The sequence below is a fragment of the Bos indicus genome, chromosome 12, assembly GCF_029378745.1.
Source record: "Bos indicus isolate NIAB-ARS_2022 breed Sahiwal x Tharparkar chromosome 12, NIAB-ARS_B.indTharparkar_mat_pri_1.0, whole genome shotgun sequence".
NCBI classification, from domain to species: Eukaryota; Metazoa; Chordata; class Mammalia; order Artiodactyla; family Bovidae; genus Bos; species Bos indicus.
In genome coordinates, this window is record NC_091771.1 from 35205940 (window position 1) to 35230709 (window position 24770).

At 47.3% G+C, this 24770-nt stretch overlaps 1 protein-coding gene across 1 annotated transcript in view; it reads right to left on the reverse strand.

Annotated features, from left to right (window-relative positions):
- Window positions 1-600: 600 nt before the first annotated feature.
- FGF9 (fibroblast growth factor 9) overlaps window positions 601-24770 on the reverse strand; it is a 29606-nt gene continuing 5436 nt past the window's right edge. The window contains exons 2-3 of the mRNA XM_070800288.1: window positions 20380-20483; window positions 601-3958 (exon numbers count right to left, since the gene is read on the reverse strand). Coding sequence (XP_070656389.1) covers window positions 3713-3958; window positions 20380-20483 — 350 coding nt within the window. The 3' untranslated portion in view covers window positions 601-3712. The remainder of the gene's footprint in view (window positions 3959-20379; window positions 20484-24770) is intronic.

A 24770-nucleotide genomic window follows, 5' to 3' on the forward strand; every position in this document is an offset into this window, starting at 1 on the left:
ACCTAAGGGAACCGGCCGCCCAGGCACAGGGCAGGGAGAGAAGCCACACGGAGCTCTCCTCCCACCTGGCCAGCCCTACACACTCCCCAGGATGCGGTACTCTTAATGATGGAGGCAGGCACCTTACAGTCTCATAATTCCTCCCTGTCCCACTGGCAACAATAAAATATCAGTTTTAAAACATGAAATGCCTGTGGACACAGTATGACACTGCCTGTATCACAGATGCATGCACACAGACACACGGGCTTGGTGGCTCATGCATGTTTTGAGTCCATCTGGTGCATTCCCCAACCCCCACCATTTCATTGCACTTTCGCACAAGTGGCCACAAACAGTGGATCTAAATCTGGCACGTTTCGAGGTCAAATGACACAGCACACACAGAACGCGACCTCAGACAGAGCCTTTGTCCCCTCACCGTCCATGGAGGCCTGCACACAGCTCCGAGTGCTGCCCGAGGCATGCCCACGCCTCTCTAACCCTGGCACTCCCCACTCCTTCATCTGAGGCTCACAGAAAAGACAGACACCTGGGTGGGTCTGCTCCCCCCTCCCAGCACCCCACCCCCTCGTCCCCTCAACACACACGCAACAGCTGTAAGAGCAAGGAGATCGTGTTTTTAAAATTCCATCAGTGGTGTAGGCACAGAGTCGGAAGCAGCTCCAACATGGACATCGAGTAAAAAATACCAGTTTTCCAAAGTCTGTAATTTTGTATTTACACAAATTACATAATCCTGTATGTATTTACATACAATTACAGATTATCAAGTAAATAACACAGCATAGTGTCAATGAGATGAAATCACATGAAAACCATAAACTGAAGCTGTTCACTGACCCACAGAGCAGGACATGGTGGGGACAAGTGCCCCGGGGTGACCTGGCATGTCCTGCGGCACAGCCTGGGGACAGGTGCCCCAAGATGACCTGGCATGTCTGTTGGCATGGCCTGGAGACATTTGCATGACAGATGGGGGGGTGATCAATCCATGTCCGTTAAGTCTGTGACTGAGGTGCAGCGTTGGCACCAGTTAAGACAGTGGTTTGGCTGGCCAGGCTCATGTTTGTGAAAACTGGACCCACCACTCCAGAAGTGGAGGGGCAGCTGTCCACGGCCTTGAGTGCCTTACGACAAGAACCGGGTGCAAAGCCAGGAGCTGGGGGGCTCACTCCACGGCCCCACAGGACAGTGCCAGCCCCAGACCTGAGCCATCCACTCCCCTGGCACACTTATGTACAGAAATTGCATAAGTCAGTATTTATTTATTTACACACCATTACAGTTTATTATATCAGTTGCCAAAGCATATAACATTTTGTTTTTCTTTAAAAAAAAAAAAATCACTGAAAAAAAAAAAAAACCTCCAAAAGTCAACATTAAAGTAGCACTTTCTAGGAACCCATGGAGAGCTTTGTCTTTTTCGCAGATGGTTTTCTTTCTCTCCGACAGGTCAATCCAGCATCTAGTGCTACCTTAAGATCACTTTTGGCTGTCTCCTAAAATCAGTTTCTTCAGTGCTAAACATTGTACCCACAACATCCTAGAAACGTGATCCTTCCCTGTGGTCAGAGGCTTGGTGTTTCTCAGCCAAAAATATTAAATGCCTTTTGGAAAATCTACAGCCTGAATATGTGCACATATTAGCAGCAGCAAAGGGTTAAATAATAAATAAGAATACTACATCTTGGGATTAAATGCAGCTTCTGTTTAGAGGAAAAAAAAGAAAATAAATGAAGAGGACATTCTGACCTTTATCATCAATCAGATATTTTACATTGCTTCTGCCCCCTCCCCCACATCATTTCTTAGTTCCAAATCTTGGACTTGGTTCTTCCTTAATGCACATCAGTGAACCTGCCCATTCTCCACTTCGGGCCAGGGAAGGGGCCCCTGTGCTATTGACAAGAAGCCATGAGCTTCTACCTCAAAACAGCTTTGACTCACCAGTGACATAGTTTTATTTTTCATACAGAATGTGCATCAGAGCAAAACAAAGCTGGAATATTAAACTTTAAAATTAGTTACATAAATCCCAACACATTTTTTAACTGTCACTTTCAATTTCCCATGTAACTGGCTAGAAAGTGTTATATGTGGTATTTGAATTTATTATAAATTTCTTCTTCTTAAATATTGCTTTAAGAATTTGGCTCTCTTCTCCTTAGTATAGAGTAAGAAATAGTCTCCCTTGCCCAAGGGAAGGTTTCAAAATTATTGCTACTAAAGAAATATGTATTCTTATGCTTTTCAGCATAAAATGTTATAAAAGGCTAGTAAAAGAGATATTATAAAGTAACTTCCCCTCTAAAAAAATCAAGTGCTTGTGAAGACCTTTTTAAAAAACAAAACACAGTCAATAAGTATTTATTTTCCCTCTCATTGTCATGATTGATGGAGATTTATTAGTTTCATTTTGCAAGTCTTATTTGAAGGGTGTTTTTACCAGGTATTATGACAGGTCACACGGAAAGCAATTTTCTATAAAAGATGTTACAATGACCCCTATGGTGCTTGTGTAATTTAATATCTGAAAGCCAAGTTTATAAGAATTATCCTGCTGTTTTGATTCAGAGTGTTGTCCCCTAAAAAAAAAAAAATCTGTACCAAGTAAGCTTTTTTTTCCTTTTTGAGAATTCTAAACCAGTACATGTTTGAAATGACTCCTGTTGTTCTGGAGCTTGACTGAAACAAAAACACAGTCATTGTTTAGCTTTGGTATATTCTGCAATAGATTTCGACAAGTAGGATATATACCAACCATTATGTTCTCCAACCGTGATAGAGGAAGCCACTTAGGAGAGAGGAAATAGTACAGACACAGAATAAACGTTTGAGACCCAGTTAATCTTTAATCCTCTGGGGTAAGCTATGGGACAAGCAGTCTGAAGAGTGGATACTCGGTGTCATGAGCGGTACGCGTCAGTTTACAGTAACATGGGCACGACAGCGGCTGTCACCTTCGGGACACAGGGCCATTCGAGTGTCTGAAATCCATGCACGCCACGTTCGCACGTGGACTCACCACAGGTTCTAGCGGACTTGCCATTTAATGCTTACAGAGCCTAAAGCTTCCAAATGCCTATCTGGCCTGTACATATTTCATTAAAAATAAACTCTATATAATAAATAAATATATAAAATAAATAAAATGTCGCCTTTGGAATCTCTATAAATAAATTTAACTTTTTTTCTTTTTCTTTTTTTTTTTTTACTAAGAGGTCTTTGCTTTAAATTCACTGGGATGACACCCGTGACAAGGAACCGAGAAAGTCTTGTCGGTAAGACCGCGCCCACCGCACCTGCGGAGACGCAGCGGGCCCGTGGCCGCCGGCCAGTCCCGACGCGTCCAGGTGGAGCGGCTGTGCTGACCAGGATGAGAAAGGACAGACCGGGCAGGTACATGCATGGCCTGTCCTCTCTGCTCCCCTCTCTCTGCAGGCCCTGCCCCCATGTGCCCCCCACCCCGCATCCCCAGCCGCCCTCTGCCCCAAGACCCACCCAGCAGCACAGCAGGCAGGGGTCCCGCGGGAGGACAAGCCCGGAGTACAGCACAGTCACACGTCCCCTCCACGCCTCCGTCAGGCTATGCATGCGACAGAGTTTGGCAACAATGGATGTGATGACACAGCAAATCAATAGGGACCCACCGCGTGAAACCTTTATAGTGGTTACTTTTTTAAGGGCTCAAGTGAAGAAAAGGTCTTTGTCAACTTTGGCTTAGGATATCCTTATAGAGTTCGGGTACTTTGTCAGGGTCCACGGGTCTGGGTAAAAAATGGGTGAATTTCTGGTGCCGCTTAGTCCTGGTTCCTTCCCGGGGGGTCCCGTCCTTATTTAACGCGACGTAGAACCTCCGTCCAGTGTCCACATGCTTATACAGGTTGGAGGAGTACGTGTTGTACCAGTTCTCTTCAAACTGTTCTCTGAAGACACACTCTTGCGTGAGTTTTTCCTGTTAAAAAACAAAAGCAAATATTTTGCAAAATTAGCTCCTTTCTGTATTTAAAAGTTGTTACATAACTGGTGAGAAAATACCGATTTTAACCCACTTTAAAGGCACTCTGCAAAAGCTACTTACCTCTATAAATTCAACTATGTTCTAATTTTTTTTGTAACGATTAAAGCACAAAAAGAATCTAAATTTCTTCTAGTTAAACTTTTCCGAGTGCCAATTATCTGAATGAGTCAGCAGGCAAAGGCAACTAACACCATGAGCTGTTCCTGTTTTCACCACAACGTTAGGATGGAGACCATCCTGGGGGCGGGGAACCTTCTCGTGGACAGAGCTTGAGAGCCGCTTCATCGTCAGCATCCTTTCAGAGTCCTTGCTGTGTGGACCAACATCACCCATGATGTTACAAGTTTTCTGCCCTTTGAAGCAGTGGAAGTTATTTATTACTCTACAAGAGTGGTTTTCAAACTTCAGCGTGCAGAAGAATCACTTTGGGATACTTTTTTTCTTTCAATGTAGAGTTCCAATCCCCAGCCCTTTACAATTCTGAGCCAGAAAGTCTGGAAATACGAATTTTGAACAGGCCACTGGGGACTTTGGAGGCAGCCACCACTGGGTCCACAAGTTGAGATACAAAGCTTTCTATCAGGACTGGGTCTTCCTTAGTACAAAGAAGTGAAGACAAAAATCCCAGCCCTTGGGCTTCCTTCAATTTAGACAGAAGAACCATTCCCCTCCCGGTTTAAAAGCAGAAAGGCTCCACATTTTCATAAATGTATTGCACTTTGCCTTTCACTGGAGCTTTATGAAAGCCTGGATTCCCAGGAACCACACAACCAGGGCCCCTGCAGTCATGTGTCCTGAGCGCCAAAAGGAGTAAGGACCGGAGGCCCTGCTCACATCTCACCCCGACCGCGAGCTCACTCCAGGCACAGACACAAATGAGGCAATGCGGGGCGGGTTGGGGGGCTGCTAAAACTTCAAGGTCCACACCTTCCCAGGTGGTAATGTAAAAAATAAACACTAAAATGACTTTTGAAAATATTCCCCTTGCTCTTGCACACCTGGCCCCTTATGTAAGTAAGAAAACCTACAAATATATATTCACGCAGTTACACACTTGAGGACACAACTCAGCGCGGTGATTCACAGCCAGCCTGATGGACAGTGAGGGTGAGGACAAGGGGGGCGAGTCCTGCTGAGGATGCTGAAAACCAGAGGCCTCGTGAGCCAGCTTCCTGACATCGTTCACCAAACGCTTAAACCACCCAAGGCACACAGGACCCACACCTCCTAGGAGGGGCACTTCTGGATAATCAAAATGCACTGAGTGAGTTGGTAGCAAAATATGTCCTTGGACAAGTCTCTGTTAAGTGAGCTGAACCAGGGGAAAGGATCGAGCAAGAAAGACCAATGGGGAAACACTGGACCACTGATGCCAGGTCTACAGGGACAAGGGGATTGCAGGGGGAGCGGCAGCCCCTCCCCTGGGAACTAACAGAAAGGCCCCCACCTCCCTCCATGAGCAAACCCAGAGGAAACCCCCACACTGGGGAGACCAGGCTGAATGTGATTTCTCTTCCATCTCCATTAAAGCGGACAAAATAAAACTAGTGTTAAAGACATTAACAGCTACTTCAGACTTTACTTCCATCTGTATAATAAATATTCTCCCCACAGACAAGATTACTCTTGGCTTAAAAGGTCTGGTTTGAGTTTGCAGTGATTAAGTAAGTTTTCTAAGCAGGTGATGTTCATTTATTTTCTGCTTAATAAAGTGGACCAAAGAATGGAATTGTAGAGCCTTCAGTTCTACCAAGGAAGTCAAAAAAGGAATTTTCTTTTTCTTAGCAGGAAACCACATTACCTGACAGATGCATGTGTGTGCTAAGTCACTTCAGTCGTGTCAGACTTTGTGCAGCCCCCTGTACTGCAGGCTGCCAGCCTCCTCTGTCCATGAGATTCTCCAGGCCAGAACACTGGAGCGGGGGGTTGCCATGCTCCCCTTCAGGGGATCTTCCCAACCCAGGGATGGAACCCATGTCTCTGATGACTCCTGCATCGGCAGGTGGGTTCTTTACCACTGCACCGCCTGGGAAGCCCCGGAAGATACTTTGTTTATGAAACAGGGTTCCCCTCCTCCTGGACCCTGAGCTGTGCCCCGGCCTCCATCTGCTCTGAATACGGGTCACACCTGCTGGGCACTGGCCCTCCATGGATCAGGACAAGACACGCCACCTCAGGGTCTGCACCCATGAGGGGCCTGCCTTTGGAGCCACAGGCATGCTCCCAGCTTCAGCCTCCACAGCCCCTCCTGGAGCAGGTCAGCGCCACACCTGGGGCAGGGCCAGGTCAGGCACACAGCTGGGGACCGGCGCCCAGAGCTCAGGACACCACTGGTCATCAAGGTGGCTGTGGTCACATCAGAACCTCTCAGAACTGGAGCAAACCTCAGCCAACAGCAAGTGTGTCTTTCCCCCGAAAATGCCCTAGACGGGGGTCCCTGCTCAGGATCCTGTCGTCATGGTGAAGGGGCATCTCCAGGAGCCCTGCCCAGACTCCCCACCTCCCACTTCTCACTAACAGAGGCTCCCTCCAGATACCCTATCCGTCCAGGGACTTCCAAGGCCCCTCCAAAGGGGCTTTACATGTTTGGGGGGTATTGTCAGTTTACAAAAAAACCTTTTTAAAAAAGTTGAATGTGGTTAAGAAACTGAACTAACCTTTTCACTGCTCCACAAACATGGCTCTGTTTCCCTTATGAGGCTGTTGTAACGTTGTTACACATACAATATAACTTTTTAGACAACTCAGAAAATGAAGTAAACTGTTCCACTATGATCTCCAGACAGCAGTTTTTGTGATGGCTGAAAGGTCAATCATCTCATTCTTGGGAGGGCTGGATAACTTCAGTTAACTATTTAAATGAGGCATGCAGACAATACATTGCCAAACGCCTGGTCCAGTTGAGCTCCTCTAATTATTATGCAAGGATTACAATGCCGCTCAGATAAACCTGCAGACCTTAAAAACTTTTTCTAATTTAAAGGATCATAAAAATTGAAGACCCTAATACCTTTCTATACCATGTATACGCTTTCAAATAATTTTTTCTTACTATTTGGGTTTATGTTAATTAGTGATTTTTGTTTTAGACAAACACAAAGTAGCAAGAGTTACAGAATTAATCTTTTCATGAGCAGACTTCAGTACTTAGGGATAAAATATTTAGTTGAGGTGAATATATTTATGTTAGGAATGTGCAGTCCAAAGTTATTTACCTAAATTAAAAATAAGTAAATAGATGCAAATCAGGACAGCAAAAATATATACATTAACCTGTATTTTTATATATATATGCAAAGGAGAAGAAACAGTTTCTGCCTTCAAATAAACTATACACTTTAGAATTATAGAACTCAGATGTTTTAAAACTCACCACATGTTTCCAATGCAGACGGTTTATAGAGTATTCCACTATAAAGTGATCAATTCTTGTTTTATTGTATTTCCATGTTTTAATTTTTTTTTTTAGATTATTTAACTGTAGCTGTTTATGGCATACCTATCTTTGAACTGCTGGATTATGTCACTAGGCTTGGGTGGAGAATGTGGCTTTAATTCAAAAGTCTTCTAAAGCCCATGCTTTGGAACAAAATCTGGTGAATGTTAGCAACTATGGAAACCTCTTTTCATTTTATATCATCAAATTCTAAGCAGTGGGAAAAACTGAAATTAAAACTTCAAAACTTTTACCAATCCTATTAAAACCAAAGTATGAGATAATAATGTGAAAATTATAGTATGCCCCAGAGAATACTTAGGAATGTTATACGACATAAACTCATATGGACACTAATTTCAACTATTTGACAATTGGAAAATGTGTAATTCACATGGGCGTTACCATGCCCAAGTCCCCATTTAAAAACTGAAATCAGAAGTTTTCAAACTTTGAGAGTCAAGAGTTCTCATTGAAAATACATAGACTTATGCTGCTATTTTAAAACATGGTTCCATTTTTATACATATAAACATATGGTGTAGTTCTAACCACACCATCCAAATGGTTGCTTGTGTTCAACTCAAAGAGTTGTTTAAACCCCCAGCATAAACTCACAATATGTAAATCCCAAGGTCAGAAGTCACACTGATAGGAGAGTTTCCGACCTTTTATAAGTTAATGATTTGATGTGATCACTCATTCTCTGTTGTTGTTGTCCAGTTGCTAAGACCTTTCTCATCCATCACCGAGGTTTCCACGTGCAGGCTTATAGATTCAGCAACCCCGCTCTCCTTACCTCCTTGTTGTTCAATCGCCAAGTTGTATCTGACTCTTTGCGACCCCACTGACTGCAGCACACCAGGCTTCCCTGTACTTCACTGTCTCCTAAAGTTTGTTCAAACTCATGTTCATTGAGTTGGTGATGCCATCCAACCATCTCATCCTCTGTCATCCCCTTCGCCTGCCTTCAGTCTTTCCCAGCATCAGGGTCTTTTCCAATGAGTCAGCTCTTCGCATCAGGTGGCCAAAGCATTGGACCTTCAGCTTCAGTCCTTCCAATGAATCCTCAGGGTTGATTTCCTTTAGGATTGACTGGTTTGATCTCCTTGAAGTCCAAGGGACTCTCAAGAATCTTCTCCAACACCACAGTTCAAAAGCATCAATTCTTCAGCACTCAGCCTTCTGCCTATCGTTTATCCCAGTCACGGTATTTAGACTTCCCTTAACTCCAATTACTTGTATAGACACACCTTCCTCATTAGTAATCCAGCTGTAAAGTCTTAGTGGGAACTGTTGCAAGGATCGGGGTGATTCAATATAATGATGAAAGGACCACTATTAAGAAGCCAGGTCTTTTAGTGCTTCTCTCCTGGGAGAAGTCTCCAAACAGAAAGCAACAAACACAGAGAACAGGTGGGAAGACACTGTGTCTTATTTGATTAGAAGCTCCATTTAGGTCCAGTCCCTTAACATGTCTCACCTCCAGACTCATGTTTCAAAACCTCTTTAAAATCCCCACCATCCCCCATGGGCCTGCTTTTACACCTGCAATCCTGGCCATCAAATGTGCCACTGGAATTGGGGGAACATGTGAAGAAGCAGATGTGTCTGGTGAATGCACATAGAACAAGGTGGACAGGCAATACTGTGTCATCAAATATACAGAAAATTAAGAATTCCTACATTCTCTCCACTCCTTCCACCAAACCAAACCAAACCCTCCAGAAGTGGCTTAAGCATCTGTGGACTCGAAGGCAGGGCCCAGCCTGAATCTGGAGGAACACACCGACATCTCCTAGGCTGTATGCTCACCAGCCACGTGGTACCCACAGTTCAGCCAAGGACAAGACCTGCCAAGAGTACTGCAGGGCAGACAAGGCTACTTAGAGGTAATCTTCACAGCTACCCCCAGGGACAGACATTTGTTTCGTACATCATGTTAGTTCACATACTTGCAATATATTTTCAGAGATGGAGACCCACAGGGGAAAGAAAGTCCCGCCCAAGGTTGAAGAGAATTCCAGTTTGAGAAGTTTAATATTCACTGTAGGCAATATTCTTACTTCTGTCTCAGTGTCTAGACAATGCACATTTGATTCATCTGCCAAGAACTCTACAGGAAAAGATCATGAAATTTCTTTCAGGATCTTAGAACACCTAGTTAAAAAGAAAGCTTATGTAACATTTCTTACCATAGTAACTATCTTGATGAGAGAAGTCATTCAATGACCACTTAAAATGCACATCACAGACTTGCAAAAGCTGAAAAAACTTCAAGCTAAATATTACTCTCTCTAAAAACTGAAAGTAGAAGCACAGACAATGGAGGAAAAGTGGAGAGCTTCAAGGCAGGGAGGTGGAATGAAGGAAACAATTCCTGTTGTTAAGGACACACCTAGAAACAATGGGACCCAGGCACCGAGTCTGCAGGACAATCAACACACATTGCAGGGAGTGGAATCAAAACAGAAAAATGTACCAAAGATTTTCTGTGGTAGACGAAACAGGCAAAATTCAGGCCTTGGGTTGCAGAAATGAAATTAGAGAAACTGAAAGATTAACAAAGACAATGGCTGTATAAGCCCAAAGGCAATTTCTGAAGAACTACAAGATTCACAGAATCTCTGCAGTGAAGTGATGGTGACCTCACACACACAAACACACACACACACACACACACCCAAAATGGGGTTGATCAGCCATCCTGGGCCTCAGGTTCCTTCTCTGTGAAGAGAGGGTACAGGACCCAGAGACATCTAGGGTCTCTCTCAGCCTAAGATCAAATGGTCCAGGCTTGGAGCACCCAGTGTGGAAGCCGAGATGCCCACAATGACTGGAGAAGGACACGCTGAACGGGAAATGGAAAAGGAGCTGCAGTGTCGCTGGAAAGTAGGGAAGAAACCAACTAAAATGTGCAGCATCCGTTGCCAACGCAGAGACGCGGCCAAGTGATGCTTCTGGCAGCAGCCAAGCAGGGAAGCTGCTGTTTCAGGGAAGAAAGGACAGGGACAAAGACAGGGCTATGGCACCAGGGGTCCCTCCTTCCCTCCCTGGGAGACTGGCACGACACCCCCCTCAGAGGGTGTCTTATGTTGGGGGCCCACCGCTGACCTCTTCCCTATGTTGACCTCAATAATCACAGCTCGTGAATGAACGTCTGCCTGACCAACAAAACCTGTGTCATGAGCTGCCCCAAGAGAACTGACTGGGAAGAAAAACCAAAACCTGTAGCAAAACAGTTCTCAAAGTCACAGAGTATCCAGAGCACATGCGTGCTTAGTCAGTTAGTTGTGTCCAACTCTCTATGACCCCATGGACTGTAGCCCACCAGGTGCCTCTGTCGATAGGATTTCCCAGGAGAGGTTTACCATTTCCTTCTCTAGGGGATCTTCCTGACCCAGAGATCGAACCCATATCTCGTGTGTATCCTGCATCGCCAGGGGGATTCTTTACCCACTGAGCACCTGGGAAGCCTGGGGAGGGCCTAGAGCTGGGGGCAAAGCTGGGCGTGTCACACAAGGCAGAGGAAAGGCGGCCCCAAAGAGAAGTGACCGAGGACTGGGAACTTCTCAGACACACACAGTCATCCCCCCAAGATGCACAGAGAAACCCCTCATGGGGTCACACACACACACACGTGTCTCTGCTACCTCCTGACTCCCCGGGTGCCCCCACCACTCAGCTCCAACTGGATTCACATCAACCCAGACTCCTCTAGAACCAAACTCATCCTCCCAGCCCCCACCTGGTGGTACAGAAATGGCCCCATGCTCGTGGAAAGTTACCGGTGCCATTGTCCCTTCCTCTGGGCAACATGTGGGTCACTCTCTCAGGGCCCCTCTGCTAACAGCCCACTTCCAGGACAAATTCGAGCTGACACTGTCAGTCACCCTGCTCCCCCCAGGCACCAAATCCACAGGCCATCATGGGCCATTTTCAAAACAGTGCTGTCACCCTGAGACCCCAACTCTGGGGGTGGACACTCTGGTACTGCCATGGCTGGTAGACTTTGCCAGCATGTGGAAAGGAGAAACCATCCTCACCACCATCAGTGATGGAAACTCTGTCCTTAATAAAGAAATCCAACTATTTAATTCAACTAAGAACATAACATACTAATGTGCTGCACTTAAGAAGAAGGTATACAAAATGAACCTCGGCAAATACAGCTTTATGGTTTACAGTCTGAAGGATAAAGCAAGGGATGTCATAGTTTGATCTGAAGGAAAATGCTTATTTCCTTTCAAACATGATGTCCTAACTCTTAACTTCTGAATTCAAAGGTGCAAGAAACACGACTTCCATGGGTCTTGCACAGGGAACTCTGAGGTTGGACGGGACAGCACATCCATCATGGCTGCACTCAGTCCTGAAGGAGGTTGAGGAGCCACTGCTTAGCCCCCAGGAGCCCAGACGGCGCCCACGCCAGCCATCCTCACAATGGTTCCTACTCCAGCCCACAACCCTGAGGCCTGGAGCTCGGGTCCCAGCCCTGTGCTTCCCCCACTCCATGCTTCATCTCCAAGTTCAAAGTCTTCAGGACGCAAGAACAGGCAGGAACCTTCCATAGAGACACAGCAAGCTGAAAACCAACTTCAAAAGACAGGGAGGGAAGGAAAAGGGATGCAAGCCGCTCCAGAGGACCCGGAGACAAGGCCCTGTAGACAGCGAGGCCGAAGGAAAACAGGGTTGGGGGGGTGCGGGAAGGAGGGGGTACAGAGATCAACCCTGGGTGGGGAGCAGACAGCAAGCCCATGTCCACGTCCCGGGCAAGGTCCCTGCAGGCCACGCAGAGCTGCCCGGTGGCGGCTTTGGCATTACCCTGGCGGGTCCAAGCTCACACCACACAGACACTTCCCACAAAGGAGAAGCAAACTGCGGCGGTGATGTCAAGACAGGGACAAGGATGACAAAGGGCTGAGGGAGGAGGAGACAAGCTTGGACAGGATCCTAAGTGCTCACAAGCCCTTCTTGGGCTCCACTTGACACCACGGCCTCCCCATCCTTGGGGGGCCCTCAGCCGGGGTGCTGGGAAAGCAGACACATCTTTCAGCTGCCTGTGAGATCACCGACGGACACCCAGGTCAACGGACAAGCCCTCCTGACTAGGGCGGGGTGGTGGCGGGGGTAGCCCCAGGATGGGGGGCTTTCTCAGAGAGGCTCCAGAGCGCCAGCCAGGACACAGAGCAGCATGGCAGCAGTGTCCCCTGAGCAGCTAAGGACAGTGACAGTGGAGGACCCCTCAAATGTCAACGTCGTGGCCTCTGGCAGCTGCCAGGAAAACCAGAAGCAGAGACAGGACCGCTGTGTGTGTGGGGGTGGGGGGGAGCAGAATAGGGACCCGTGAGCAGCCGCGTCTCCAAACCCTGCAGCCCCAAGGTTGCCTTCACACCGGCCCCTCACAAACTGTCTTCTCTGTGAACCATCCAGACCTCCCTCCCAGCCCAAGATGAAGCCCCGCCCCCAGCCCTCTCTGGACACAATTCCATTACCTCAACCACGTTTGCACATCCAACTCCCCCCAGAGTGGCAAGTTCCCCTTGAACCAGCGCCAAGGTCACCCAAGGAGGAAGCAGCCTTACGCGCGAGGCCACTCCATGTGGATCAGGCCCTGAACTGCAGCTCCTGGGGAAACACGGGTTCAGAGCCTGTTTCTCTGCTCATCACATGCTTGTCAATCAACCAATACACAGCCCTGCTTTGTTTTGTCTCCATTTAAGTTAATATCGTGGATTTTTCAGCTGTGGACGCAGGGCAGTGACCCAGGCCGGCTGAGACTCCTGTGAGGCCCGTGTTTCCTCCGTGACACACACCCAGACTCCTGCACTTGGGACACGCACAGCATCTCAGCACTAGGCCCCGGGGGCATTCTGATCAGAGAAACCACCCTGGAAAAGCACAAAAACATGAGACCCCAGGCACTACACAGATGCAGGAGAGGATGCTCACTCAGCAGGAGTTGAAGGCACAAGGCTGCATGGCCTCGTGGGGCCCTGGCCAGCAGTAGCTTCTGCTGCTGCTCTTGGCAGGTTTGTGAGTCACACCATTCCAGGGTCATACAATTGGGTACACAAACCCCAGCTGGTGGACAAACGTGCAAGCACGTGACCTGCAGTCAAGAGGGTCGACTATTCTCCAGCACCTACAGAAGTGTTGGCCTGTGTGCACAATGACACCGCCAAACCCTGCAGGGTTATGAAAACGAGTGAGTGTGCACTTGTGTGTGGGTGCGTGTGGCAGGGAGTGTGCACGGCTGCCCCACAGCATCATTGCAAGGAACGCGGGGATGCAGAGACTGAAGAGAATCAGAAGGTCCTGTCCCGATCACCTAAGCCCCAGGCCAGGCCCCACCTGTTCTACAAAGAGATGCGATGTGTGGGGCAGGGGGTGGGGGGGAATCGGAGCACCGACTCAGGAAGCTTCTGTACCGAGATCCCGGAGCCTAAAGGAAGCCCGCCCCTGAGCACGAACCCCAGTCCCGGGCCATCCCTCTCTTCCCCTCTCTGTGCACATGGGTGCACTGAGCCCAGCCCGTGGGCCTGACGACGAAAACCAGGTCCCTGGTGGCTCCGACAATAGATCGTCTGCCTGCAATGCAGGAGACCTGGGTTTGATCCCTGGGTCAGGAAGATGCCCTGGAGGAGGAAATGGCAACCCACTCCAGTATTCTTGCCTGGAGAATCCTGTGGACAGAGGAGCCTGGCGGGCCACAGTCCATGGGGTCACAAAGAGTCGGATACAACTTAGTGACTTCACTTTTCATAGCCTGTGATGCCTCCCCACCTGTGAGCCCTGCCGCCGCTTATCTGCCAGGTTAGCCACACAGGCCTCAGAGCATCAGGGGAGTCAGCTTGCTGCTTAACAACAGAAACTTGACTACAGTTACATAAAGAAGAAGATAAATTTTTTTATAAAAGATGATTTTCCACCAATTAACAGCCAGGAGTATAGATGCTAAGGAAACAAATGAACCACTAAGTAAAAACTAGGCTGCTAGAAGGAAACAATTGTTTCAAAATCATGTCTGTGAAGGGCAGACTAGACCCTGCTCTAATAAAAGGGTTATTTCTGGGGGAAAAAAAAAAATATATATATATATATATTTTTTTTTTTTTTTTAATTCACAAAAACAGATGGCCATTCTTGTGTGTACTGGACAAGATTAATTCACCTGCATTCAAACCAAACTCCTTCCTTACCCTCTGTGTGACCTTCACTAAGGTCACTAAGCCACCAACCCCCATCTCCTCACCTCCAGCACAAAGATGCTCTACTAGCTAAACTGGCTAATACAGTAGGAACGGTCTCCCGAGGCGCTGCCCTCCTTCACAAAGAACCGCCACGCAGTCCTCTGACAGCCGGCAACCCGCGCATAGGATGGGAGGCCGGGCTCCATCACTCAGTGTCTGCTTAAAGCCACCCACTTGCAGAGCACGCCCGCCCCAGGGAGGCCACCACACAGAAGACTCTTGCCATTTCCCCTGCAGGAATGACACCCTCAGACTCAGCATCCAGGACCCACTGGCATGGCCGCTGCCGGAGTTGTCTCAACTGACACAGCACACAGACAAACCGCTGAGTCCAGCGGGACTGGCCACCAGGCACGGTGTCCTGTTCCACAAGCACACGCTCATTCTGCACGTGCCCACGCTGCTCACACAGGCGCTGCAGACGCCTCACAGAGACCACAGGGACCGCCCCCATCCCGGCAGGTTTCCACAGCTGCACGTACCGGGAAGAAAAAGGCTAATCCAGGGGCAACAAGCTTCCTGCAGGAGCATCATCTCGGACTTTTCATCTCCCAAAAAGTAAAGGAATCCTTCTAAGGCCACTCAAGACCCTCCTGAGGGCTGCCTATAACCACACATGGTCGCCTAAAGATGTGTCTGTCTCTGACGTCACCTTCAGCACTGAGCAGCAAAACCCTCACCACTGGGACTCACAGGAAGAGAAACGACATCCTTGGACCATCTGTGAGGGCCAGGTGACACCTGGCTTCCCAGCAATTCACCCAGGAGGCCATGGGAGGCCGCCCCCGCCCCAGGAGCCCTGGGGACAGGTGTGCTGCGCCCGAAGCTGTATCTCAGCCCCACTCAGGTAGCTTCACCCATCACATCAGACCCCGCCTGCCGCTCCAGAGTCCAGCCATTCCACGGTCCAGGGTGAATTTTAATATACGTATGGTTTGCGTTGCAGTCACCAAAGGAGCACAAAGTGTCTATGTTTGTACATATTCACTTAAAACAAAAATAATTTAAGGCAAATGGGGTTTTGGGATCTGAGATATTTCACTGTTTCCTCTTACAGGGGTGGACATACACCTTCATCCTGGGATGGGTGGTCCTTGAAGCCCTCCAACCACTGCCTCCCTCCATGGAAACACTGCACGAGGGACAGCTCCGGTTCACACAGGCCCAGCCAGTGTGGACAGGCACCCCACGTGACGTCTTGGGCTTTAAAGTTTCTACGCAGTGGAAACACAGTTTGAATCCAGCACACCCTGGTTACTGATTACACGGACTCACGTGGACCCAGCCAGGCACACCTGTGTCTCTGGAAACGTAACAACTAACCGACGGTCTGCAGGTGCCTGTGTGACCAGCGTCTCTGGCAGGTGGTGGCCAGGCTCCCGTGCTCCAGCGCTGGTCTAAGTCCTCGCTCTGCCCCACAAGCTCTGGCCCAGGAGCAAGTTACCCCACCTCCTCTCTTTCAGCCTTAATATCTAAGCAAGGTCCCAACAGCAGAAAACCAGGGTGGCCCAGGTGGAAACCAGGACAGTGGAGGTGGACAGTGACAGCTCGGGTCACGCTATCTACGTGTGACATACTACACGGATGCAGGCGTGACCAGCCAAATGGCTGGGGTGATGACCCTACATGCCAACAGCATGCGACATACACAGCACGGCCTTCGGGAGACAGAGACCGGCTCCTAAGAGCCAAATTCAGTGGGAAAGACCAACGGGAATGAAAACTCCAGACAGAAAACGGCGGGTGCTGAAAGGGATACAAACAGGGGTCTGTCATCGTCCTCACCACGTTTTCAGGTCCCATGTTCCCCTTTCCTGTACCGTTACAGTTTTAGAGACTGCGCTGCCTCTTTTTAATGAAAATGTCAACAACTCTTATTAAACGCAGGCTTCTTGAAACAGATTAATTGTTTTCAAGGCATTCTTTTTTAAAGAGGTATTTATTACAGTGAATTATTCTTGACACTGTGAAGTAACCTGATGATGCTCAGATGATTTAGATTAAGACTCTAGAGGTAATGAAGCTTTACATCTACTCTTTCTCTGTCATGAGAACAAAAGTGAAAAATGTAAACTAGTACTCTAACATTTTAATTCTCTGCCCAAGTACACACTCATATGTGTGTGTGTGAGAGAGAGAGAGAGATCTAATACCCTTCCTAAATCTCACCCAGGCAGGGTATTCTAATCTTTACATTTGAAAAATTACATACCTTTCCTTTTATGCCTCCCTTTTTGGAGACTCCTATACATCCCTCAAAACCCAGTGAAGTGCTGCCACCCAATTTCCCCAGGCAATTACTTAGACACTCTTCTGGATTCCCAGGATATCTGTGATTCCTCTAACATGGTACAGTTCATACTGCACTGAATTATTTATAGGTATATTTCTCCCACCAGAGTCTGAGATACTTGCTGTGTTATCTGGGCACATATTAAGTATAAATGTTTGTGAAAAAATGAGCAGATGAATGGACATAGGGATGAATTCAAAACAGGATTACAATAATCAGACTCCATCCCAGAAATAGAATGGCTCAGATTTTCCTTAAATCACATCATAGTATACATCAGCAATAGAGTTTTTTCTATTTCCACAGTATGACAACGTGTGTACATGCTAAGTCACTTCAGTTGTGTTTGACTCTTTGCAACCCTACGGACCATAGCCCACCAGGCTCCTCTGTCCATGGGGATTCTCCAGGCAAGAATATTGGAGTGGGTAGCCATTCCCTTCTCCAGGGGATCTTCCCAACCCAGGGATAGAACCCACATCTCTTATGTCTCCTGCACTGGCAGTTGGGTTCTTTACCAACTGCCATCTGGGAAGCCCTCTAACAGGGTTCAGAATCCTATATATTTTTCTGAATACGTATTACCCCATTCACCTCTGACCTTTTAGATCTAATACTAATATAGTCTTGGAAGCAAAAGAACCACATAAATGAAAATAGAAAAAACAATCCTAAATACATTTTACATTAACTTTTGCTGCACTTACATATGCATAGACTTTATAAAAGTGATGGCTAATTCCCCAAATCTCCTGTTCACCTTCTTTCCCAATGAGATCAGTCTTTCCAAGGTTTCCTCAATGTTTAGAAACACATCTTCTCCACTCCGCTGAGCTTCACACAACTTCACATAGGTAAACTTCTCAGCTACCGTTTCTGGCATGCTAATAACAGAATCGCTGTCTGCATCTCTTTCCTTCTCTCGGTCTCTCTGGGATGGAGAGGAGATGTGTGGGTCACCCCGTTCTCACTGCCACACAAGGGTGATGACAACCACAGTGCAGTGTGGCTCTGGCCACCAAGGAGATGGACTCCCTCACACCTGTGTGAGGTATGCACACAGGCAAACCAGGCAGGCAGCTTGGAAGAGGCGATCCTGCTGTGTAACATCATGGGCACACAGAGAACATCAAAGGACAGGCAGGGAAGACGGGAGTGAAGCCCGGGGCGCCCAAGGCATGAAAGGCCGAGACCCAGAGCAGAGGAGCCATGAGGCCACCAGAGTCCAGCCCCTATCTGGACAGGAAGAGCAGGTGGGGGAGCCTAGTGTCCCAGTGGCCACCACCCTCCTCAGACACCATCCTCTCCAGCCTCTGCCTCTCCCCACAGGGATGGATGCTAGGACAACACGTCACAGCCTGGCTCAGCAGGGGGAGAGCAGAGATGGACATTCCCTCCAGCAGGGCCCAAGGGACACACTGACCACACAGGCAGAGACAGCCAGGGCCACACATTGAGGGTCGGGAAGCCATGAATAAACCACAACGTTCAATCCACTGCAACCCAACTAAGACCCTCGCCGCTGCAGGCCCAGGCTGTGTGCAGAGCAACACTGAAAGGAAACCTGCAGCCCCCACCTCAACACCTAGGGAACGCAGACCCACAACCAACACAGAGACACAACCACATCAGAAGTCTACATTCCTGGAGTGGACACATAACAAACATGGATATAACCAACATGGACACAACCAACCTGGACACACAACCAACACAGACAAACAACCACACCAGAAGTCTATGTTCCTCTAGTGGACACATAACCAACATGAACACACAACCAACACAGACACATAATCACACCAGAAGTCTAAATTCCTCAGGTGAGGATGGAAATATAAAGAAGGCACCGCCAGAGCCCAGAGGACACACACACATACGAGATGCTGACCCAGAACTTGGGCTCCAGTGGGTAGGAAGGTTTTGTAGAAGAGGCAGTATTATCACTGAATCCTAAAGAAAAAAAGCTGTCTCCTGAGGCACAGGGAGGAGAGGACGGCAGGGCGGGGTGGGGGACCCGACCCCACAGCCCATCAGATGACAAGTGACCAGAGAAGAGCAGGGGGCAGACTCGAGGCACATGGGACAGGGGCAGGAGACGGCCTAGCAGAGCAGACCCGGGCAGCAAGGTCCGGCGAGGCGAGTGCCTGGAAGCAGGTGGCCAGCGCCTTCAGGGCAGGAGCTCAAGCGGTCTGAGCAGGAAGCAGCGGTGTCGGGGGCTGAGGGACCCTCTGTCGGCGGGACCAGGGTGGGCACGGGGGAGGCTGGAGGCTGAGGAAGGAAATGAGGGAAAATGCAGGCCTGGCCACCGTCCACCGAGCAGGGCCCCAGCCTGAGGACACCTCCAGGCGAGCAAGGACACAGAGGGCGAGGGGGCTGTCCCACCTCTGCTGGGCACCTCAGGCTCTGAACCAGGCAGGGGGCCTCACAAGCCCGCAGTCAGACCTCCCCGCTACCCCATGGTCACCAGGTCTCTGCCCCAGAGGGGCTGAGCCGGGGACACGCGGAAAGGGCGGGGGCAAGGAATGGGGCAGATGGGCCCCTGGAGAAGCCCCCACAACGGGCCACAGCCTTGAGGACACAGGTCCATCTGCTATGGACAGAACATGGCCTCTGACTGCCCACTCGTCCATCCCTGCCTTCAGAGCACTTCACCTTAATGCGGGCTGCAGAAAACAACATAACATATATGGGCTACACTTTATGTACACAACTTTTAAACAATTTGACATGAGGCACTGAGATCTACGCTCAGAAAACTCTGGAGACCACCATTCCAGGTGCCCGGCCAGCTGCAGTGAGTGCTCTCTGCCTCCACAGGGAGCTTCCAACCCACTGGAGACAGGAAGGAAGACACAAGAAAAAAGAAACTCATAATAGTTACAAATAATTATTATATTTTTCTATTCCTTTTCGCCTACAAGAATATCTGACAGTAATTTCCATCTCCCTTGTCTCTACATAATGAAAATCTTATGTAGCTCAGAAAAAGGGCCGATACTCACTGCATGGTCTATTTCTAGTTTTAATTACAATGCTTGCCAAAGCTGGGGAGAGATCATTTCAATTCATTTCAAAAATTACTCCCATTCAATACCAGAAGATGGGATTTTTCACAGTTTTGAATATTTTATTTACTGGGTAATGAAAATGGCTCAGCATATAAATAAAGCATTTGCTTTAGAAACTTTGGTCTAGAGAAGATTGAGGGCTGACATCTATTCATAACAATGAAGTGGTTTTCTTCAAAAAGTGAAAGCCTACACTCCCCTTCCCACCACCACCAGTTTCATTTCTATTTATAACCTCGAGAAAGAGTGGTTCCCAGCAAACGTGAGTCAGGGATGCTGGTGAGGTAGCCCGCTGCACTTACCGATCCATACAGCTCCCCCTTCTCATTCATGCCGAGGTAGAGTCCACTGTCCACGCCACGGATGCTGACCAGACCCACGGCTATACTGATGAACTCCAGGATCCCTGCAAGACCGAGACAGAGGGACACAGGTCAGGGCGTGGAGCACTGCCCTCTGCGTGTCCACAAGCCTGGGAGCACCGAAGAGGAGCATTTACTCAGGAACCGTCTTCTCTTAAAACCACTGCCCCAAAGAATTGATTTTTCCACTAGATCTTAGCTTCTAGTCATGAGACAAAAACACTTATCAACATGACACATAACAAAAAAAAAGTTTTTAAATAAAAAGCTAGCATTTCTCTTTTAAACTTTTTATTTTATATTGGAGTATAGCTGATTAGCAATGTTTTGATAGCTTCAGGTGGACAGCAAAGGGATTCAGCCATACATATACATGTATCCATTCTCCCCTACCCTCCCCTCCCATCCAGGTTGCCACATAACACTGAGCAGAGTTCCCTGTGCTGTACAGGAGGTCCCTGTTAGTTATCCATTTTAACTACAGCCGTGTGGACATGTCCATCCCCAACTCCCCCCAGCCATCCCTTCCCCCTAATCTTCCCCCCAACCTTCCCCCACCCTCATAACCATAAGTTCATTCTCTAAGAAAAAACCTGGTATTTACACAGATGTGGTAAGAAATGACAGGTCAGATAAGCCAGTGTACATGTTCTAACTAACTTATACGAGCATAATGTAAGAGAAAATTTACTTCTACTTTAAAACTGTGAAATGAAGTATCCGTGTATGGACATGGATTGGAAAAAAGTTCTATTCAGAGAGAAGTCTATGTCTCTTCAAGTAAGAATGGAGATGCCAACCAAAGACTTCTCTGGTTTACATCGAAAATTATCCAGCTCTCTCTATCCAGTATAACTGTATTATGCTCCATCTGGAAAACTAAAAGGCCTACATCCCAAATATTTCTGCTTAAACAAAGTATTGATTTTTCTCTGTGCTTATCTAAGCCGCAAAGAGATAGTTAGGCAATTAAGATAACACAATATTTGGAGGAAAAAAAAAATGCTCATTCCAAAAAAATGCTCTTGATTTAAAATAGACATGGATTACTATAACCCAAAATCAAATCAACATAACAATCTTATTTCCTTCTTTCCTCTTGCTTACCTCACTAAGAATAACATTGCCTAAGCTGGGCATAAATCCAGAATTTTATAGTCACACAACAGCAGCTCTAGGTTCCGTAACAATAGTGTTGTTTTAACATGACTATCCAATGGCATTTTGGAGACAACAGTAAGACACTCACGCTCAGCCATTTTCTCCACATTTTGTATTAAAGTGCTACACTCTATGTAAACCTTGCATATACCTTGTGTATACCAAATACTGCATTACCTTGCAGAAATATCTGCAAATATGAAAATAATTTACTTACATTTTAAAAGTTTAGAAAAAAATAGGGATAACACTGCACTACAGTCTCCTGTGACTTGTAAAAAAGCACTTACATGGATTTTTAAACAATTAATTTTGCAACTCTCACAAAACAGACTGTGCAGCAATCATAGCAAGACATGAAGTACATAAATCTAATAAAGCAAAGGTTCCAAGGTGATGGACAAAGAGAGACTGCTTATAAAAGGGTGTTCCTAGTCCTGTTATAAGCACAAAATGTAACAAATTCTTTGAGCTTAGTTTACAGACTGTCCATCTGAACCTGCAAAAAAAAAACAACTATGTATTTTTAACAGAATGTGAAATAGTGTGTGGGAAAATATGATGAGAAATTGCCTTCTGAATCTGATAACTGGTGAGTCTCGAATGAAAAACACATCTGAAATAAGTTCATTAATCAGCCATTCCCTACCTCACAAAGCAAATGGAAAGACAAATAAGGCAATATTTCCATGAGAGTCAGTTCATGTGAGATGCACGCCCTTATTGATGAATCATTTTATTTCATTATGCCACATCCAACTCTAAGGATTAAAAATAACTTACACTGTGGCATTTTATTACTAAAGGAGTCACATACTACAGTGTGAGTCTCTTCTTAGCTACCTGAAAACATACACTGTAAATCATAGTAATCCTGAAATAGGATAAGGAATTCATTAACATCCAATTTTCATTGTAAAATGGAAACATTTTGCCCCATTGCAGCTGAACAATTTAATACACTATGTCAACTGAAAGTCATAAAACTAAAAGATACTTGCACCTTCTAAGAGGGTATTTGATGATCTTTGCTTTCCCTAACATGAGGCAGCTCTGAGAGAACTAAGAACAGCTATCAACCAACGTTGCCCATCAGCCCCAACAAAACCTAAGTACACGAGCTCTCACAAAGCCATGTGCCTGGTTGGTCTACAGGACATCCGGAGCACCAGTCTCGTCAGTGACAACCCCAACAGCTGGGGTCCTCCAGCATCTAGTATGTGCCCAGTGAGAGACCTGCCACTCGGGCCACATAACAGCCCAAGGCGTCATCACATGCGAGCCCTCAGATGACATATGGGGGTACTAGGCTTAAGGACAACCTCCCTGGGAGCAATCAGACTCCAAGGCCTAGGTCCTTACTGACCACGCACATCTTCCCATCAGCTTTACCTTTCCTCAAAAGTCTGGGATTTCTGTACCACTTTTTTTTTTTTATTAATTCATTTTAATTGGAGGCTAATTACAATATTGTAGTGGTTTTTGCCATACATTGACATGAATCAGCCATGAGTACACATGTGTTCCCCATCCTGAACCCCCTCCCACCTCCCTCCCCATCCTATCCTGCAGGGTCATCCCAGTACACCAGCCTTGAGCACCCTGTCTCATGCATCAAACGTGGACTGGTGATCTATTTCCCATATGATAATATACATGTTTCAATGCTGTTCTCTCAAATCATCCCACCCTCGCCTTCTCCCACAGAGTCCAAAAGTCATTCTTTACATCTGTGTCTCTTTTGCTGTCTCACATACAGGGTCATCGTTACCATCTTTCTAAATGTCATGTATATGCGTTAATATACTGTATTGGTGTTTTTCTTTCTGACTTCCTTCACCCTGTATAATAGGTTCCAGTTTCATCGACGTCATTAGAACTGATTCAAATGCATTCTTTTTATTAGCTGAGTAATATTCCATTGTGTATATGTACCACAGCTTTCTATTCCATTCATCTGCTGATATATATAGTCATTCTCTCACTAGTGAAATGGAAGATGTTGGCGAGATGAGACTTGGCTGAGCCAGCACTCAGGACAAGCAGCAGCAGAGGAAATGAAGAGCAGGTGGGCTCCTGTGTCTGCACTTTCCTCACACAGGACATGGGAAGGTGGGCAGCTCCAGGTGCTAACATACTGATTTTGTGCACACACAACATAAGTTCTGAAATGATTATTACACATTTTGGAAATGAAAGTGGTAAGAGATCAATCTTGTTATCTCCTGGCATCAATAAGACATGCACTCATTCATTAAATCAACAAACTAAGGAGTAAGCCAATGGGCATCCCTGGTGGTTCAGCAGTAAAGAATCTGCCTGCCAAGGCAAGAGACGTGGGTTAGAACCCCAGGTCTGGAAGATCCCCTGGAGAAGAAAATAACAACCCATTCCAGTACTCTTGTCTGGGAAATTCCATGGACAGAGGAGCCTGCAGGGCTACAGTCCATGGGGTCACAAAGGAGTCAGACACCAGTGAGCAACTGAACAACAACAAATTGTAAGCCAAGCACCACACCCTTTGTTGAGAATATGATGATGAGCAAGGACTAGACTATGACCTCAAAGAGCTTCCCATCTAGTGGGCAGGACAGACAACCAGGTAAGTGTAATGACAATGGGGGGGGGGGTGCAATGAGAGGTAGGTATTCATGGTAGGCAGGCAACTCACTCAGGCTGGGAAAGGGGAGTCTGGGGTGCTTCCAAGGGTTAAGACCAGAGACAAGTCTTCAAGGAGAGAGACTCCAGATGAGAAGGAGCTACATCTAGGGACCCCAGATGAAAAGGATGTCATCACCTCAAACTAGCATCCTTAGCTCTGCAGCCCCTTAAGACACAGAGACCTCAAAAGAACAGCCCAGCTTTTCATGAGGTCACCTCGTGATCTGGGGGCAAACAGAATCTAGAACATCTGAGTCACAGCTGCTCCCCCACATGCAGAGCTCATCAGAGCTGCAAGGCCAGGAAGACCTGGCAACATGGCAACAAGCCCCCGCCCCACCCAGACTGGAATCCTTGATATTCCTGGTATTATCCTGTCCACCAGGAACTCCAGAACCTCCAGCAGGTGGGTTACCCTCTCTCTGGGCCCACGCCAGTGCCAAGCATCTGCTTCAGAGTGCACTGATCTGAGTGGGGTTGCCCCCCTCCATGGCTGTTTCCACCAGCAT